The sequence below is a fragment of the Oreochromis niloticus genome, linkage group LG10, assembly GCF_001858045.2.
Source record: "Oreochromis niloticus isolate F11D_XX linkage group LG10, O_niloticus_UMD_NMBU, whole genome shotgun sequence".
Classification (NCBI taxonomy): Eukaryota; Metazoa; Chordata; class Actinopteri; order Cichliformes; family Cichlidae; genus Oreochromis; species Oreochromis niloticus.
The window spans coordinates 9,694,741-9,715,112 of record NC_031975.2 but is presented as its reverse complement, the minus strand read 5'-3'; the positions used below and the strand labels follow the sequence as shown (position 1 = coordinate 9,715,112).

Here is a 20,372-nt window from a genome sequence, read left to right as displayed (position 1 = left end):
TTTAAAATAAATAAGAAGACCTGGCTGAGCGGGCTGCCAAAGGTGCCAAAAGCTACTACAGGGGTCTGGGTGTAGTCCACCCTAGACACCCCAAAAACCACCTCCTGCCCTCTGTTTATACTTTAAACTATCCTATCAAATAAAGGTTAAAAAAAGACTTTCATGTATAAACAGTAACTAAAGCAGGAGAAAATTACCTCAGCTTCCCATAAACACTAAAAGTAGGGGAGTTATACATAAATAATTAATTACCAAATAAGAAGCTCAAATCTCTTCCAATGTCAGTCGACCCTTTTAATAAAAACCTGGGGGATTTTGCTGCACAGTTGTACAGCTAAGAGATTTGGACTTACAGTTAAAGCTGTATTGTATTTTTTAACATTTTCAAAGGTTTAGTGGAGTTTGTATTTTCATTAATTTCATGGTTTTTTGATATGTTTTTTTTTTTAGGACATTCACTCTTTTAGCACTTTCACCCAAAAAAACAAAAAACAAAAAACAAAAAAACAAAAACAAAGGCATAACCTTCTCCAAAGTGCAGGCAGGCCATTAACCTTTATATTTTTCTATTTTGGCTGTCACGATGGACACACACACGCGGGTGTTTTGTTTGTTCCGGCCTGAAAACACAGCAAGAGCAGGATACACAGAAGTCTGGCATCTGAGAATGTGTTGTATGTGTACATCAATATTTTGGCCACACCTCGGTTCATCCCCGAAGCAGCTGACAGTGGAACAAAGGTGATTGTTTGGGGATATCAATCATGTGCATCTTTCTTAGGCCAGCGACCGGCTGACATCAGTGGCTGGGTGGCTGCGATAGCTAGAAACCACACTGCGAGCGGATAATTCAATCAGGGTTAATTCGATGGGTCTCCAAGTATGTTTACAGGATGATCTGCTCCACCTCTTTGATCTCTCCTGCTCCCTTATGGAGGAAGAAGGGGAAATGGGGCAAGAAAAGAGGTTTGTGTGTGTGTGTGTGTGTGTGTGTGTGTGTGTGTGTGTGTGTGTGTGTGTGTGTGTGTGTGTGTGTGTGTGTGTGTGTGTGTGTGTGTGTGTGTCGGAGGCTTTCGAGGGTAAAAGTGAGAGTGCTAAGATGAGAGTGCAAAGGCGGGAGGAGGTTTGGCTCGGTGGGAAATCACAGCCTTAGGGTGCACCACAGATTATTCCTGCATCTCTTTCATCTGAGCCATTGGGGGCATCCTCCTCCGATTAACCGCTCCATCACTTATTAAGCACTTTGGAACAAAAGTGGTGAAGGAGACAGAGGAGGGAAGGAAAAGGAGTGAGCAAAGAAAAGGCTTAGCTTGAATCTGTGTGTGTGTCGTTGGGCGTGGCTGAAGAGAGGTAAAGCGTGTTTTTGTGCTCTTTCAGAGTCAGCATATTCAGGGTGTACATATTAATAGATTGTGGTGCATCTAGCAGAAGAGTGAAGTGTGATCAGTACACGTAGATGCACAACGGTAAGGACAGAATGTGAAGGAGAGGTTCAGGTTGAGAAGAAGGGTGATGCAAGAACAAATGGTGAAGCAGTAATGCTGCACTCTGCATCACAAACCAACTAAACAATGAGGTCACACCCTGCATACACCCAGTTATTCATGGATTTTACTAATTATAATTTACTGTACATTCACTCTGTTTGTAATTAAAAAAAAAACAAAAAACCTCTCTGCTCTGTTTAATGCTCGTCTCTTTATTTCTCCTAAGAGTAAACTGTGCTGTTCCCTGGCTCAGAGTGTATTTGTTCATCAAACACAAGATAATCATTTTTCCTCAAAAAGGCAAACAGCAAATCCTCTTCGGTGGAGATAATTACAGCAAAACAACACAGTGAACTTTTTCTTTAATTACAACTGATTCCCCTCCTACCGTCTCTAGAAAGAAATGACTGCATACAGTCTGAGCAGAGCTTTGAGTTTGCCTGAAATAAACATAAAATAAAGTCAAAGCTGCACAAGGCAAATTTATTATTTTTAAACCCAGAAAAGAACTTTGTGGAACAGTTCCTAACTACTTAAGCACCATAACATCAGGGGTAAGCAGGTGAGGACGTTGTGATAAGAAGTCTTAACATGTCCACGTTTTGCAGGATGGAGATCATCCACCCGTCCGAGTGTCTGTATCTTTAGAACTGCACTTTGAAAGATGTACAGCCAGTGGAGGATGACACATTCCCCCTGTTTTGGTAACTATTCCCGATATAGAGCCTGGTGTTGGGTGTGATTTCATCATATGAGCCAACCTGCCCTTTGGTGGGATGTGGATGGGCACCCACTATGCTGAGGCTGTGATCTCAGTGTTGTGATCTCTGCTAGACTGGGGACAAGGCTGTGTTACATCTGAACATTGTGACCCAGTTTCAGGATGAAGAGAGCGCAGCCTCACAGAGCGGTGCTGCTGACCTGCTTCAATAATTCACGCTTAAGTGTATAACCGCGGCTGAATGGACGCAGCCACCTGGAAAGATTACACGGCCGGGGCAGGAAGCTGGTGGGAATTACAGAGGAAGAGACAACAGTATCAGAAAGTATAACGGAACTGAGATTTCTTAGTTTTTTAAAGAAAAATATGATTGTTTTGGGCAGAGGGTGGATAAGAAAGTGCTTTAAACAATACGCACGAGTTAGCCTGCTGCTTTTCTAAGAGGTCTGATCAATAATGAAGAGGAGGAGAGGTTTGATGCTATGCAGACGGCAGACAGCCCGGCTCTCGTGGTCAAAGAGAACACCTACATCTTCTGCTGAGCAGCATGTGTGCACGTGCATATCACCTCTCTGCTGATGAGACATTACTACTACATTCATTTTTCATAAACTCTCACAGATTCACCGTTTTCCAGCACATGCTACGTTTGTTACACTCCCCACTCCCACATGGCATTTATGAGAAATTTACTTACCAGCAAAGTTTCTCAGCAGTTTTTGAAACAATTACTTTGTGATTTTAGACAAGTCCACATGAGCAGGCTTCAAGTTTGTAGCTGAAGGCTGTCAGCTTTTCTATGTGGCTTTTTATTTGTACCCCTTTTGATATGCACATTAGAGCTACACAGTACGTACTAATAGACTGGGGCAAAAGCCACTTAGTCTTCAAAAAATGCTAAATTAAGCACTGTAATTATGATAAAGGCCTGGCCTGCAATTTCTCATAATCATTATCAGAACAAATGAGGCCGAGGTGGTGCAAAAGCAGGCCAACAACTGAGAGCACACCTTAATAAAGAACACAAAGTCCCCATCACGAAAAGACCAGTTTTGTAAGCTCTGATGTTTTTGTTCCAGGAAAAGCAGGTCAACTCTCCTGTAACAGACACATCCATCATCGCTTTCCCACTTTCAATTCTCGATAAGGAGCGTTAAAAAAAAAATCGGTTTCAAGAAAAGCCATTAACTCGTAGTGATAAATCAATTAGTTAATCAACAGAGAAGCCACCGGCTTAAGCTCCCAGTGGCTTTGTTGCAGTGATGACCGGCCGTTGTGTTCAGAAAACCATCTCAGACTAAAAGTGTCGTCTCTGATGCAGAAAACGGCTCTCCAAATCTCTCTCTCTGCTTTGATCCTCAGGCTTTTCCCCCTTCCTCCTTCCTAATCGCAGATAAACAAGACAAAGCAGAAACTAAAGAAAGAGTGCTTTCTACTAATGATTGACACAAAGCAGCCAGTGGCACAAATAGGGAGGCTGGATCGTGGCGCCTTCTCTTTAACCAGAGCTGACCTGCCTTTTTCACGCTGCCTGAGTGAAACACTGTCAGGTTTGCTGGGCAGAGAGAACGAGATACAAGTAGGCAGAGATGTAATCAACCCAAACAACTCCTCCGCAGCTCTTAGAACACACACACACACACACACACATATAGCACACATCCCTCTCCTGGCTATTATACAACACACATTACATAATTCAAACAATTTGTGACTGTGAAACAGACTCTTGAGATCCCCTCCCTCATAAACGCCCACTCGCTCTTTGAAAGCAGGACTAACGGAGGAAACAGGTACACTCTAGAGCCAGAGCCTCTGTCGGATCAAAACATTTTCTGATTGTGCCAGGGACGCTTTTTGAAAAGATTGCTCGGCTGAATTCAACATGACACGCTGGTTATGCAACAGGCTGCTGCAAGCAAAGCAATGCAGAGAAACTGGAGCTGAAGAGAACAGTACCATCCTCCAAGGTTATTAAAGGTGCTCTGTCTCTATGTCCACTGTGGACATGCTGCCACAGCCAAACTGGTGCATGTTAGTGGGTACAGTTTAGTGACACTAACTTTTACTTCAACCACTGATGTGTTACATGTGGTGTCAGCTCAACATTAGATAGCTAACAGGAATGGCCTCATCCTTTACACAGCTGAGAAGTCCAAAACATCCTCACAGGGAGGTCTGGAGGGGAGATGCTTCTTCCATGTGAAAACAATTACATCACTTTTAGCCTAATTTGTGGTGACAAACGGGCCCCGGCACCGAGATCTCAGGTCAGGAAGCCCATAAAAAGAGTTTACGTTTTTACGGCTGTGGAAGGGTTAAACAAAACGTCAGTTTAACCGTTATCAATATATATTTACATAGTTTTAACTCATTACGGAGCAAGGATCTCTGCCAAGCAAGAAGCTAAGCACCTGCTGTGGAGTGTCCAGCTGTCAGCTGGCTGCAGATCAGTACAGCAGAAACTGGAAGGAAACTGCATCATTAGCTGTGATTACAGACTATAAAACATTAACACCACAAGGTCTGATTTAAGAAAGCCTCATTTTTATTAAATAAAAAAAATAAAGGAGGGAGTAGGATGCATCATATTTATCGGTCAAAAAGTAATGAGGGACTCTGTGTTTAGTACAGGAGCACTGGGGTTCATGTGGACAGCAGAGGAAAAGGGAAGCTTCCCTCCTTCGCCTTGGGACAGGAAGTCATAAAGCAGGATCAAACACCTGGCACTGCTTACAGTCGAACTATAAGAAGAGCATAATGTCACGAGAGATCAAGGACTCAACAGAAACTCGGAGCCGCTGCAGTAATCAAAGTTATAAAAACTTGATCCTTCAGGTGGCGGACAGTTTGCAGGCAGAAGCCGTCTGAGCACTACACTTTTTAACTGCACACTTTCCTGTGCATGTACATGGAGAACGCTTGTCCCACTCTGATTACCGGAGCGGAAGCAATATGGAAAGGTCATCAGGACGTGATGAAATGCAAAAAGGGGAAAAAGAAAAAAGAAAACTACACATGCAAAAGCACAAAGGTTTGGGCTCTAAACGCTAACCGCAGCGTCAGACACCTTATGAGTAAAAAGCATGTAGAAATCCATATTTTACAACAGTTACATTCTTAAACAGCAACCACAGAAAAATGTTTTTAATCAAAGACACGAAAACTAAATCCTTAAATCTGTTTTTCCTTCTGAAGTTTAATCAGTAGTCAAGCTCTTAATACTATTTGGAGCCATTTGTTTTCTTAAGCTATGTTCAGCTATAAACCAGACATCGTAAACAATATCGTCACCACTGTGCATCAGATTATGCCTCCGTTTGGGGTCAAAGGTCAAAGCTTGCATAAAGCTACAGGCTAAAAGTGCTATTTTAAAAGGGCTGACGTTCACTTTAAACCTCACTAGAAGCCTTGAAGGAATGCAGTAACAGCCAAAGGATTTCATGTCCACTCGCTCTCCTCTCCGTCTCACAGGCATATTCAGTGTATGTGTTTGTGACTGGAGGCTCAGGAACAAACTTAGATCACTAAGAGCTCAGCAGATGCCCGTGTAACCCTCCTGCATGCAAAAAGTGCACGCAGTAACCCAAAAATAACAGCTGCATTACCTCAAGCTACTGATTAAGAGTCAGCTACTGTTTCATCTTCAGACTCTGCAGAGGAAACACAAGCTTTTTAAAAATGAGGCACCAACCAGAGACGTGTAAAATTGAGAACCTGGTATGATCACATCTTAGAAATTACGAGAAATCCAGCAGCAAAAGTGTGATTAACAGAAGCACTGCATACTTTCATGAGAACGTTTCAGGTTTTACGTGCTTACAGAGAAAGTGTGACAGCTGCTGGGGCTTTTGGGGGCCAAGCAGAGCATATAAAGAGTGATCTGCACAGACTAAGAAACGTAAGGACAAGGAGCACCTTTAGGGAGGAGAACAGAAACATGCACTGTTCTTTAAAAAGGCTCAAAAATTGGCGGAAATTTGTAAGAGGAAAATACAGACAGACACCATCAAAATCTCTCATGAGCATGATGGTCATGTTTGCGGTTTTCTCACAGCTTCTTGGGAAAGGCCTCAGTTTGTTTAAATATCACATAGTATTGTGCTCCCTGTGCATGAACTGCACAAACTGTTGATCAGGGAGGTTTTGTGCTACCTTCAGCTCCCAGCAGTGTTCCAGAATGGAAAACTGGGACATCCAAAACCTCGCTGACACACTATACTACCTAACAGATTCTTAGGGATGCTGGGGAAACGTTTAGTGAAACACTGCAGAGCAGTAACAAAGTCCTGGGGAAGAGTGGTGAACAGGGAGATCACACTGCAATAAAAGTATCTCCTGGTTCTTTAAAAGCTGCCTGGGACGAAGCTGTAAATATACAGCCTGATGTCCAACACTGACCTCTATAGTATCTCATAAAAGCACAGAAACATGCACAAAGTATAATACAAAAGCTTTCTGGCGATATTTATAATTCCACATATTCACTTCTGATGCAGACCAGTACTTAGAATTTCTTAGAAGAAACCAGACCTCATACAGTGGGCATCACCCATTCTCTGTAATGAAGTGCAGAACCACTGTGGGTAAATTCTTGCTCAAGGATCAGTCTCCAGTTGTGGACATGTGGAAATTATTCAAGTTCCTGCACAATCATCAGGTCTAAACAAACAAAAGAGGAGGGCATTTGAACAATGCAGTCTTGTTCAAGCTACAGCTTCATAACTGTCCGACCTGATCAGCCGTCCTTCCCAGGGTAACGTTGGGTTCACAGTCAGCCCAGAGCAACTGGCAGCCACACATTTTACCGCTGTAGGAACAGCTCGGGTCCCCCGGCTGACCACTTGAAAGCCAGAACAGGCTCTCCAAGCTGGGACACAGCGTGTAGCTGAGGCTCATTTACTTTAATGCTGGCCAGAAGACTGCCAACAACAACAAGAGGGAAGGGAGAAAGTATCCTGGTCTCACTGGGGTTTGGGGGATTTTTATAAAAAAGAGTTGCAGCTGGTGTTCAGAGACTTGTTTCTATCAGAAATGTGAAATCTGATTAAGAAAGAAGGCAGAGAGACACCGTGGGGTGTCTCTGTAAAGCTGGCTCATCAGTCAGCCAAGGACAAAGGGGGACACTGAGGAAGGGCAGAAAAATCCTTTTTCACTTTGTTGCAGAGATTTAGATGAGGAAATCAATTCTCATACTGGTGCACTGATTACAAGAGTGCAGCCAACAGCTGTTTCGTGTAGGATAGAAATAAAGATTATGGAAAATCATTGTCTGGTTTTAACAGATCACACAAACAAATTCGAGCAGAATTTCTGATTTACCACCACCATGTTTAAAGTCACGTTTAGTCTCTGTAGCTCACATGCACCATGCTACCCAAATACCTCCTTTGCAACTAAGTACTTTAGAGTTTTGCCACTTGATTTTAAACACACATAAACAGAGATGAGAAAAGCCCAGAAGTGTACACAGGGCTGGGCCTCACAATGTGCTGGCAGGCAGAGTCAAGCATGAAATGGGCTTTATCCCTCAGAGAGTCAGGCGGGGACGTGATGAGAGGACTGAGGTGATTCGCTGCCCCGAGCCCCCCCCAGTGTCATCTGCTGTGTATAATTCCACAGCTCGAGAACAGCCAGGAGACGTGTGTATGTGAGATATGAGAAACGTACTCCAGACCTGAACTAGAAAGTCCAAGAATACAAAAACCAATCGGGGGAACAGAGATTTTAAATGATCTTCCTCTGATATGGACAAAATCTCTTTTGTCAGCATTTACTGGCTTGGTAGCAGTGGCTGGATAAGAGCTGGCTGTCAGAAACACAGCAGCGTGACAAAGACAACGAGAGGCTGGGGTGTTAACTAAAAGTCTACTTGTCATTACTAATGACCGCTTCTTACTTCTCTTTCTGTTCTTGCCTCCATCTGCAGTGTTATTCTCTTCATGTCTCAGGCCACGATGTTACTTGGCAGCAGAAACAATGAGAACAAGACAGGGAAGTTTGATCAACAGCTACAACAAACGATCATGATTTGCTAAAAAGAAAAAAGAAAAGAAAAAGAAAAAACAGGCTCTTGAGGTTGGACAAGAGGCTCTCATCCCGATCATGATTTTCTGGCGATGTAGTGTTCGTGGCCTCTCATGTTTGAGTGTTCAAACATGACACTCTGTGTATTATCTGAAAGCCCCTTTAGACTGTTACCAATTATTCCTGAACCCTGAACTCTTTTATGAGACAAAAGGGTGGTAGCAACTGCACAGAGAAATTCACGGTTTCTCTCTGGAGAGCATTTCATTTCTCAGGCTGTGATGAGATCCTTTGTTCTCACTTTAACTCCCAGCATCACATAATTGGCCACCATCTGGGGCTCTCATTCCTATTCTTTTGCTCCATGTCATTCTCTTCTGTTTCCCTCCGACCGCCTTTACCACATGTGCTACATATGCATGTTTTCATGGTAGGAAATCAGACATCTGTTGTCAATGCCTAATACTTTCCTGAAGGATTATGTAATGTTATAATGAGGAACAATTACTGAGCTGCCTTGCCCTCGACATTTCGACGGTTCGCTGGAAAGCAGTGCATTTGTACTTTTTAGCAAGGGGGAAAAAAGAAAGGTACAAATGTGGCACTGAGGCAAAATGTGGCAGAGAGCAATGTGAAGGGGTCCCAAAGAGATCCTCTGGCCTTTAAGTGGCCTTTTCACATTCTTGCTTTATTCTTCCACAGTGTCCTTATCTATCCGGTAGCCCTTCTGCTTTACATGGATCACCGTTTACTTTCTTTTCTAGCTGAATCAAATCTAAGCCCAACGCCCACGCCTAGCGCAGACAGCAGCAGCTGACGCTTTTTCTTCTGACATCTCTTTACTTGTAACTTTTTAGATTCAGAATCAAATCTGAGATGCCCTGCTGTAAAACTTTGTAAGCACATTCATGTTCCTCTAAAAATGAATTATAATAACTTTGGCAGTTGCTCAAATTTTCTAGCTCCATTATCCAAATTAAAAAGACTTTAGCCTCATCTGTACTTTGTTTTCACTGCTAATCAGTAAATGGTACTTTGGCAGGCTAAACTAGGACTGTAATAACACAACAAACGACATTATATCTAGTAAGTATCAGCATGTGCAGCCATAACCTCTTTACAATTCCTTTACAATTCCTTATTTTTGCTTTTCTTTCCAGTCTAGACTGTCCAAGAAAAACCCAACAAAAGCATCAAGCTTGATGAAAAACTGTGATCAAATGTGACCATTTTGTTGTAACACACACAAACTAAATTTGGCAGGTCTGGGGTTTTTCCTATTCTACTCCCAGAGAGAAGATAGATAGGGAAAAAAACAGGGGTATCTGCACATTTGCATGATCTGAGAGTGCGTGTAGTTATTTAGGGCATGCATATCCCAAGTGGCAGGGAGTGAATGTTTTAAGAGGGAACAAAGGCTGTCTAAGTGAGGGCTGTGACGAAGGAGCTTCTTTGTGGAAAGATGACAGGGAAAAAATAAAAATCCATCAAAAAGCTGCTATCAGCTCCACTGATCAAGGATCGTCTGATGAGGAAGTCGGCTTAATTGGGGCCCATCAATAAAAAAAGTGCCATATGCTCAAACACAGAGACCATGAGCTATGAGACTCATTAAAAAAACATGGCTTAAAAACTGCAAAGGGAAGAAACATAATAAAATAAGTAGGTTTAGGAGTAAGAGAGCAAACGAGCACTGGGACAATCCTTGTTAAGCAGCGAACATCCACACTCCCCACCCCAATATACAACACCAGGCCAGACAAAGGAGGTATAAGCTAATAAATGCCAGGTAATGTAGCAGGCTGAAGTTATTGATATCGTTTACAATGTATTAGCCTGTCACCCAGCTGTGTGTGTATGCGAGTCTGTGGTTTCCCCCCCAGGGGGGCTGAACACACACAGCGGAGTCCCATCTGTTAGCGTTGATGACAGCAGTGTGTGTGTGGATGTGTATAGCCACAGGGGCTGTGTGCATGGTGGAAACATGACAAATCGCAGCCCTAAAGGACAGGGCACAACAATAAAATAGATGACACCATCTATTAGACACTAATTAATATTAATATCTACACACTGACACATGGAAACACACACCTTCATTAAAACCACTGAGTTTTGAGTTAAAAACTAACATTGCATGAAATACCACCACCTTCCCAGAGGGAAGACGTGTTGGACAAAACATGCATTCTAGGAGAAAAAGCCTAGAAGAGTCCGAGGCCCAATTCCCATAAAAACAAATAAAAGGAGAACCTAATTTTATTCCTGGGAGTGTTAATAACATCCTTAGCAGCACCAGAATGTAGAATTTCTCCCCATAATAATGAGAAATGAAAAATGGAAAAATCTCCCTACGTTTGCTTACACTTCTTCACTGTTTACATCATAGTGTGCATACTTCTAAATACACTCACCAGGCTGTATTCCATTCTAATGAGAGCTTTATGTTGGCACCAAGTTTGATGCAGTACTTGAGAGATGAGATCAGACCTCAGGGCCTGAGCTTTCTGCACTGGCACATTTCCACCGGTCAAGAAGTTTTACTGCTACGATCAGCCGGCTACTATCCCAAACAACGGCACTCTGACCAATAAACCCCTCAACCTTTGCATCTAATGCTTCATAGTGATGAAAGACCTCGGGCTCCTAAGTGGGAACTTGAGTGCACGTGGATGCTCACCTCAAACTTTACAACCCCTTTGCACCCGGAGCTTTACAGTAATGCCGGCCTAATGTGTGTGCACCCCTGTCCGGCTCCGCGGCTTCGGAGAGGGAGGCGAGAGCTGCCGGGAACAAACGACATCATCACTGCTCTCTTTCTGTACCTAATGCCCAACTTCTCTGGATCCCATTATCTCCGGGTGACTGCTCAAAACTATCAGGTTATTGCTTTTCGCGGCTTGAAAACGCCGCGCTCCGCGTCGTCTGTGTCGAGATGAGGGGCTGCCACGCGCTCAAACCAATAAAAACAACCCCCAGCATTGTGTGGTGCTGAAGGGATGATGGGAACAAGTGGGGAGGGAGAGAGCTGAAGTAGTGAGGAAATTATTAGAGCTGTTACATGACTCTTGAGAGAACACGAAGCTCCTCTATAGAAAGAACACTGAGGAGGAGGCGGTTCAGTACAGCACCACATGGTGTTGGATAAGATCGCTTTAGTGACAGACTGGAAACAACATGAACCTCGGTTTGATATTTTTAAAAATGTGACACAGACTTGAGAAAATCCTGTGACTTGCAATGCTCATTTGCATCAAAGATTTGATAGTAGGTGTAAGTCCCATTTAATCCACTAACACTGTCATCATGTCAGCATGCTAATGTGATTGTGAAGGAAGCCTCACATTTGATGCCAGTTGCAGAAATCAGCATTTTAAAGTAACTTCAAGCCTCAAATAACCAACTTCCTGTTGTTTTCAACTCATCTTTGAAAACTTGTGCCTGTGCAAGATCGAAGGAGTCAAACTAGAGTCTTGGGAAGCACAATACCTGCAGTAGGATCCCATTTCCTCAATTAAAGCCCTGATAGGTGGGAAATGGAGACCGACTAATGTAGTCATGTAGAGCTGGGAGCTGGTGACAAATTCCTCCTCAGATAAGCCAAGTAATTAAACCCATACAGGGTGAGCCCAGAGGAGGCTGAGATGGGCTGCACAAGGGTTATCAGACGAAAGGGCTGGTGAAGCAGGGCGATCTGCCGCACAACCTACCCGGTTACATAAGTGGCCCTCTAAAGACGAGTATTGCAAGTTACAGCTGACACATAAAGGGCAAACTTGCACAGTGCATGAGGTAGAGGATGGTTTAGAGGCCAAGCGAGTGTCTGCACTCATAACCAGTGCAGGAGTTAGTGCCCTGTTTTACTTTGGCTGAATCACACTAGCAAAAATCCAAAAAAAGAAAAATGTGACCCTGAAAAGTTTATAGTTTCAAAAACATCCATGTTTTTGAGCTTTTAAAACTAAGTGCCACTGTTTGGAGGCAAATATAATCTCAGACCGAGGCCGTATCTGAGGTAACACCATGTGTGCCAAAAGGTTTCCTTAGCCAGAGAAAATCCTACAAACAATTCAAGCACTTGAGGCAAGGTTAATTTTCTCAATCGCCTGCTTTCAGACACTTTAAGAATGAATTTGTGTTTCCAGTTTGAAAGACAGGAGGGCTGCAGCTCTGATTTTGTTTCCGTTTAGTGTGGGATTAGCGACACGACCTCAGAGACCAGAGTTTATCTGCTCCGGGGATGTCAGCCCAAATGGAAATAAAGCAATTCAATCAAGTCACCTCAATTCCCACAGTTAACGCGTGCGTGTACACTGGCGGAAATCCCACATAATGTACCTCCTTATAAGTCTGTATCAAAAAATGCTTTCTTGGTACTATCATAATAAAATCTCTGGCTCGAATCGTACCACGATCTTCTGACGATAGAGGCGATCGACTTTCTCAACAAAGTAACCACAGCGGATTAAAAAAAAAGACAAATGAAAAAAAAACTTCCCCCTCGATATGCCCTTTTACGGTCAGTCAGTATTCCACAAGCTTTTTAAATAAATCACAGGGTCTCCAGAGAGCAAAGCAAAACACTGAAGGCTCCTTCTCAACCCAGCTTCAGCAAAGCAAACAGCTCAGGTCCTGCTCTCTATCTGTGGGCTCTGCAGGACTCCTTCGTGGCTGTAATAAACATATGATATCAGACTCTAACACAAGTGCCACCATGTTTGAAGCATTCATGAACATTTAAAGAGTGACAAGAAACCAACTAATAAGTAGTGAGACCTTAAATCCTCCTGTTTTAGGACACATATGTTGTTTCATTCAGAGACTAAAGCAGCAGCGCTGTGCTCACGATCTTTGCATTCAGTGGATGCACTGTTGACAGGTTCACCCACAAACCTACTAACTATGTATAACATATTCACAGTATTCCCACCCTCCAAGCGTCTGGGACAGAACATGCCATTCTATCCGCCTTACTAAACCTCCACCCCTTCCCCCCCCTCAGCAAAAGCATGTGGTGTATTTGTTTGTTTTCTGGGGGGGGTTTCTGCCTGATGTTGGCTTGAAATCGATGTTCCCAGTAACGGCAGCAGCAGCAGCAGCATCATCATCGGCCTCAGGTTTTTATAGTTAAGTCACAATGTTGCAGAACTAATGAGCTGATGTAGCTTCTATTGTATCCCATTGTCTGTTAAACCAGCACTAAAATCTCCGTCTTAAAAGTTTAACTACTCATTGCCTGATACTGAAGCTGTCGATAAGGCACAAAAAGATACCATTTCAGGCAGAGTGTTTTTCTGAAGGACGCAAACCATCAAAATGAAAGAGAAAAGATTGCAAAGATGTAGTAACAAACAGGAAATGCTGTAACAAACAACAAACTTCAAAGGCCCTTTAAGAGACTGCGGGAACTTGGGTCTGAGGAGAAACATATCCGCTCATTCACATAAGGTTTATAAGATATTTTTGAGACGCATTCCTCCCCTAAAAATCCAACTTTACAAACGTGACTGATGTGTGTCCCACTTTCCTGATATCAGAGGAGGGAGATTTGTATTCCTGATGCAACTTGTAACTGTGCTGTGCATCGAGTGCGACTACGAGTATTATGCTGCGCGTAGCAGCCACAAACAAAACTTCAACTGCTTAGTCCAGAGTCAAAAGCAGGATTATAAATAACCTGCCATAAGCTCACCTCTGGCATAGACACCCGCCACTTGAGAGAAACACGAGGGCATGAATTGAAGATAACGGCGTTTAAAAGCCCTCTGAGTTGACCCACTTTCATAATGTGAAGTTTGATCGATTACAGGGCAGCAGAGGAGGAAACTACAACAGCTGCAATTTGCAGAAAACTGACAGGAGTCAAGCTTCACTTGACCAAATAGATTTTTTTTGAAGACGTCCTGGAAAAAATGGAAATGAGACACCTCTGTAGGCTTTTTCAGCAAAAACTAAACAGTGAGTGGAGAACGGCATTTTGCCTCAATACCAAGAAACCGCAGATTCCACTGTGGAGGCCGTATCTAGTTAACGAGACTCTGAAAGGGAGTTTTATGGAGACATTTCTCACAATAAGACAGGGGGAACCCCCCTTAAATAAACTCTCCTTCACACTATTAATCCAACCAGCATCATTAGAGGCAACCACTACAAACCATACAATTGTGTGCAGAAGCTAGACAGCTAATTAAAATGAGTCATATGGTGGAAAATCTCCCCCCAAGAGGACACAGACGTCTCACTTTGTGCATGGTCTCTTTTACAGCCGTTCTCCTACCTGGACTTGCCCTTTGCCCATGATCTTGTCCACAATCTCATTGTCGTCTTTGTTCAGCATGCTTTTGTCGTAACACTTCTCGTAGCACAGGATCCGAAGGTACTGGGAGCCCTCCAACTCAATCTCAAACTCCTGTGCAGTGACACGGATGTAAACAAGGAGAACAATGAAGATGAAAACAGCACAGTTAAAAAAATAAATAAATTTTTAAAAAGAAAGATGTCTTTGCGACTGACTTCGTTCCACTGAGGCTCTGTGGTGTCCCTGAAGACTCGGGTCTTGGCCTTGCTGACAAAGTATCCAAATGAGTCTACTTCGAGAGTGCAGTATAGATCTGAAAGCACAGAGAGTAGTCAGGTCGGTGAGATGAAACAACAACAGAGTATGACAGATAAAATCTGAAGCACTGGAGAACACTTAAAATTGATCAAAGACATCGTAGATGTTTAAAAATGACTAAATCATGCTGTTACACATGTCTAACTGCCACAGACGCGTGGTGGACAGATACATTTATCGTTCCCTGTGTGGAAATTTGATAGTAGCAGAAGATACTTGACATTTCAAAGCACCATATAAAAAAGAAATCACATGACCATAAGACGTAAAGCACACAATATACAGACACTTTCACTTTCCATGCATCTTAGGGATGATTTTGGCCAGACCAGCTTAACAGCACTTGCAATGAAAGAGATGTGGATTCTTTTTGCACCGCGACTGATCGATTTATTGCAAAAGGTCAAATATATATATTTGCTATCTATCTATCTATCTATCTAGCATCAATCCTCCAAGGGAACTGCCTGATATTTAAATATAAAATTTGGGGTCTTCAAAAAATAAATAAAATAAAATGTTTTCCCTTGAAGCCGTAATGATGTGTTAACATGTAAAACCAACAGCCAAAAATCCATTAAAAAACTCAACTTAAGACACAAGACTTGGCTTATGAAAAGAAGGAAAACAACTAAATATGAGGGAAGCTGTGAACAGTGAGTGTTGGAATCACCATAAGAGCACAGCCAAAAGTGCAAACATGTATAAAAGTATCACTTCTAAAGACTAATTTCACAGATTTCTAACAAATGTGCAATTAAAAGGTGAAAAAAGCCCTCCAATTTGTCAAAATGCTACCGTTTGACAGCAGACAGGCATCAATCTCCTCCCTGCGTACACAACCAGCACTGGCAGCCCCTCGCCACTCTTAACATCCTCATACCGCAGCACTAACCCGGCCCCCTTCCCTCCTCTGGGATCAGCTCACACTCAGCTCTTACACAGAGCAATTAAGTCTGTTAATGTGTTTCTTTAAATGCTCCTGAAACCACTCCTGCAGACTGTGCTACCGGCTGTCTGTAAAGTGTCTCCAGTACGTCCCCTATGCTGGACTTAACCCCTCGGGTTAACTTCCACGAGACAGCATGATGGATGGGTGAGTGGTTTCGACCTTTCACCGGGACAGTCACTAAGATTAAGCAAGAGAGCTGAAGAGCAGGGGAATGGTTTAATTACATATATAATAACATAAAAAATACATTAATTAAAAAAAAGAAAAAGTAAAAAGCAAAGTCATCAACACAATCATCAGATTTAAGAGCCTAACTCGAGCCGGGTTATGAAAGGATACCAACCACATCACCTGGATGAGCTGCGACTGGAGAAAACATGTGCACATGCATCTATAGAATAAAAAGGAGCGTACAGTATAAAGGAATGTCGTCCCATCTGGTTTTATTCCCCCTTTGTTTGTTTTCTCAGCATCCTAAAAGGTTTTGCCATAATCACTCCCAGTTACGAAGAGATTAGCGGTGGTGGTACGAGGGAAGTTCAATGAAGGGGAATTCAGTGTGACCATCTGGGGGATATTTAAAAAAAACATGAAGCAGTTATTGTACGCTTCCGCTACATAACAGCTCAGGGCTGTCACTTCTGATATGACATCTGGAAAAATCCTTAAACTACCTGTCACAGTCTGCTTCATTAAAGAGGCGGCAACACTCTGATGGTTGCAATGAGTGATTCAACCGGTTCTTTGTGTGCGATTCTAATGTGATTTTATCCTCTCCGTTTCATCTAGCCCTGGAGTAGAGAAGCGTATTCATAGTCCTGAGCAGCTCCCAGTTTTCTCTGGAAGTTGATTTCCTCTCCAGCTGAAATGGGTTTATGTGCCCAGACCTAAAATTCAAACAAGGCCATGGAGAACATATTTTGAGAGGTCTGTGTCCTCACAGTGGATCCAAGAGGGCTTTGAGAAGTAGGGCAGACTAAAAGAGGCCTGGAACTCTGAGTTTTCATTTTTCTGGCAGGTCGCCATCAGGCTCAGAGTATGAGGGGGATTTATTGGTCAGCATGGGGTCTCTGACCCCTAAATACAGGGTTAATGGATACCATCCTTTTCCATCTCAATTAGCTGTGGGCTGTAGCCCTTGTGGGGCGCGTATGTTCTTATACAGCAGGCTAATCTTTGCCTGAGGCTGCGCCGAATTCTGGTTCAAACTGTTGGTTCACAGAATCAGGAGACACGTGATAATCAGTTCAACTAACTAGTGTCTCAGCAGCTACAGATCATAGTCACCAAAACCGCTGCTTCAGGGCAAAATATTCTTCTCAGACTACAAAACATAATAAGCAGGGAAATGCCATAATTCAACTGTTTAAACAGAACCCAGAAGAAGAAAACTAATAAAAGCCCGACAGAGCGACTGAGAATACATGCAGCCATGGCTGGATTGGATTACACAGAAATACAGTCTTGAGAACGTGTGAACACTTTCAGCTTTACAGGAAAAACGTTGAAAAGCAAAAACGTCAAAACGAAACTAAAATTTTAAAAATGCCAAGTAGGTGCTTTTACTGTGCAGTGACCATAAAATAACATTTAAAAATGCACCATCTCTCATCTTCTAATGTGGATCTGTGCCCCCACCCTATGCAGGAAGTGCAGTTCTATAGGCATGAGTTGAGCTAACTGTTGCATCATGTTGAAGGGAACAACATGTGAACACTCACACATACAAACAAATAAAAACAAAGCAAGAATAAAATGACATGACATGCTTTCTGCTTCTCTTCTAGGTCAGTATTTCCATAGATCTTTTTTTTTCCTGAGTTTTTGGGAGACGCTCAACTCCCAGCTTTTCCCTCTGTGACCCAGTTTGACTAACTTTGCCCTGGGCTGCGCTTCCAAGCCCTTTCCCACTGGGGGAAGATTGTTGTGGCATAAATAACAGCTTCAGTAAAATCTTCGACTACATACTTACTCGATTTTCTTGATTTAAAAAAAAGAGAAAAAAAAGGAGGTGGAGGGGGGCAACAGAAAGCCTACTGTGGAGCATTCAGTGCCAACTTAACCTGACACAGTGAATAATGACTGCTGTTTCAGATCATTACACATTTCCATTCTAATATGAAAATAATCACCATTCGCAATAACAGAAACCACATGCGCACACATGATTATGCAAAAGAGGAAATTGCTGCAAAATCCTCGCACAGTGAAATCTGAAATGGCAGAGATGATAAAGAAGAGTACCGACAACGCAACTGGAACTGCGCTGAACCTTTAACACAGGCTGGATTACACAAGGAACCCAACATCGCCACACAAAACCTGCACACAAACCGAATCCCATCATTAAGCTACATCTGGAGGGGGCTTTGTAATTTAGTCATTTGTGGTATTGGAGGAAATTCTACAAGCAGAGGAATACAGTGTGTCTCAATGATCTCTTTATGATTACAGGGCTGTGTTCAAAACCCCAGAGAAACTGTGCCGATGCTGGACAGGTTTTAAAAACTAAACATGAATATTTAAAAAAAGCTATAGGAAGCAATTGGCAAAGATGGACTCTGTACATCCGTCCTGATGTTAGTCAGACATATTCACCTTAATCGGGGTGTATTATATTACTAAGGATTTATTTCATTTGAGCTGTTATTTGATTTCTTTTGTTGAACTTTCAAATTAAATAAAACTGTTGTTGCTGAATTGATCACTTAACCTTTAGTGCAGTTAAGCCTTTTCTATAAAATGAACCCTGTTCCAGACTGATGGACGACAAGAAGAGAGGTGGATGAAATGACGCATCCATCATGCCTTCTACGTACTATGTAAGCCTGTGGGGGACGTATTTTGATGTGGGGTGCTTCAGATGGTCAGGTCCAGCTTCACCTGAATATACTGAATGACCAGATTTTTCCATCTTTATCCTCTGACAGGAGAGGATTATTTCAAGAACACAATACAAGAATTCATCATGCTCAAATTGTGAAAGAGTGGTTAGGCAGACCTCATTTTCTCACATGCACTGGCCACAGCAGAGTCCAGACCTCAGCCCCATTGAGATTTTTTGGGATGTATTATGTAAGACTTCATGTTCTCCCATCATCAATGCAAAACTCTGAATGGAAACAAACGCTGTGACATTGCCAAAGTTTATTAGGGACTCGAATGTTACAGGCGATCTGAGGAAATTCTGGCGCATGTGACTGTTTTTGTTTTGCAGGGCAGAGTATGATAACAGACACTACACTTTCCTCATTCTTCTTTTTTCGATTGCTTCCTTTAGGGGTCACCACAGCGAATCATTTGCCTCCATCTCACCCACTCTCCAGCATCCTCCTATGTAACACCCCCACTGTTGTGGTCTTCCTGTTTTCCTACTGCCTGGCAGCTCCATAGTCAGCATCCTTTGTCTAATACGTGCACTGTCCCTCCTCTGCACATGTCCAAACCATTTCACCCCTATCTCCATGTCTCCAAACTGCTCATTCCTTCTCTCTATCATATCAGTCACCTTCCTCCCTTTACCAGTCACAGTCCCTACATTTAAAGGTGTTTTTGTTTACACGGGGACTCAGAACCCACAGCAGTTCAAAACTAGACTTTTTGAGTAACCTATCAGAATTGAATTCCAATATATAGTATTAAAAGAATATTGGTATAACCATACTGAAGAGACTGCCCAATCCTGAAATCACAGCAATAAACCTTACAAAATAAAATATGAATAATGAACATGTGCCACTGGAAATACATCATCAGGTATAGTTGTTAAATTTACTTCAGTGACTCACACACACACACACACACACACACAGTGACCACCGACCCATTTATCTACCACAAGTAAAAGGACTTAAACCTGTGTAAACACACATTAGAGGACCTGTACGAACGAATGAAATCAGATATAAGTTATGGATGGCTGAAGCTTCACTTTAACTCCAATAATTAAATCTGATAATTAATAATTTGACTCTTGTCCTCATTTAGAACACTTGTCTGTGTAACAGTAGTGTTAAATATCATCAAGGTCAGCACTTCTCTCACGGCATCGCCGTAAACCTTCCTTATCACGGTGTTCATCATCATCATGAACACCACAGTCCCAAACAAGTCCAGCACATCCTCCATGCCTCCATGGCTTGCATGCCCCACCCTGGGTCTGTACGCTCCACTGGAGATACTAACATCAAAACTGTATCAGTGAAACTACCAAACTTGCTTCCACACACACACACACACTCCATAAAGCCTTCAGCTCTCTGCGCTCCATTGAGGATCAAACAGGCTTTCAGGAGAGAGCGCTTTCCAATCCATTAACTGGGAAATTCTTGTGGGCCAGCACTGAAGGCTGTCATGGTAACTGAGGAAATCATTTCTCCCTCTCCATCTCTTCTCCTGATATTCGATATTTGAACTGGTGCTTGAGCAACACGGGGCACGAAGGGTACCAGAGCACCAGCTGTCCACCGCTGACACATCTGAAACAGCCTTTGTGGAGGTTCAGCCAACGTCAGGCTCGGTAGATAACACACACACACACGCACATGCACACAGCTATACAAAGAAACA

General features: G+C 42.8%; 1 protein-coding gene across 8 annotated transcripts in view; it reads right to left on the bottom strand.

Moving 5' to 3' along the window:
• abr (ABR activator of RhoGEF and GTPase) overlaps window positions 1-20,372 on the bottom strand; it is a 117,152-nt gene that overhangs the window by 17,557 nt on the left and 79,223 nt on the right. For all 8 annotated transcript variants that reach the window (XM_003450432.5, XM_005471965.4, XM_025911006.1 and 5 more), the window contains 2 exons: window positions 14,749-14,846; window positions 14,513-14,644 (listed from right to left, as the gene is read on the bottom strand). In XM_003450432.5, coding sequence (XP_003450480.1) covers window positions 14,513-14,644; window positions 14,749-14,846 — 230 coding nt within the window. The remainder of the gene's footprint in view (window positions 1-14,512; window positions 14,645-14,748; window positions 14,847-20,372) is intronic.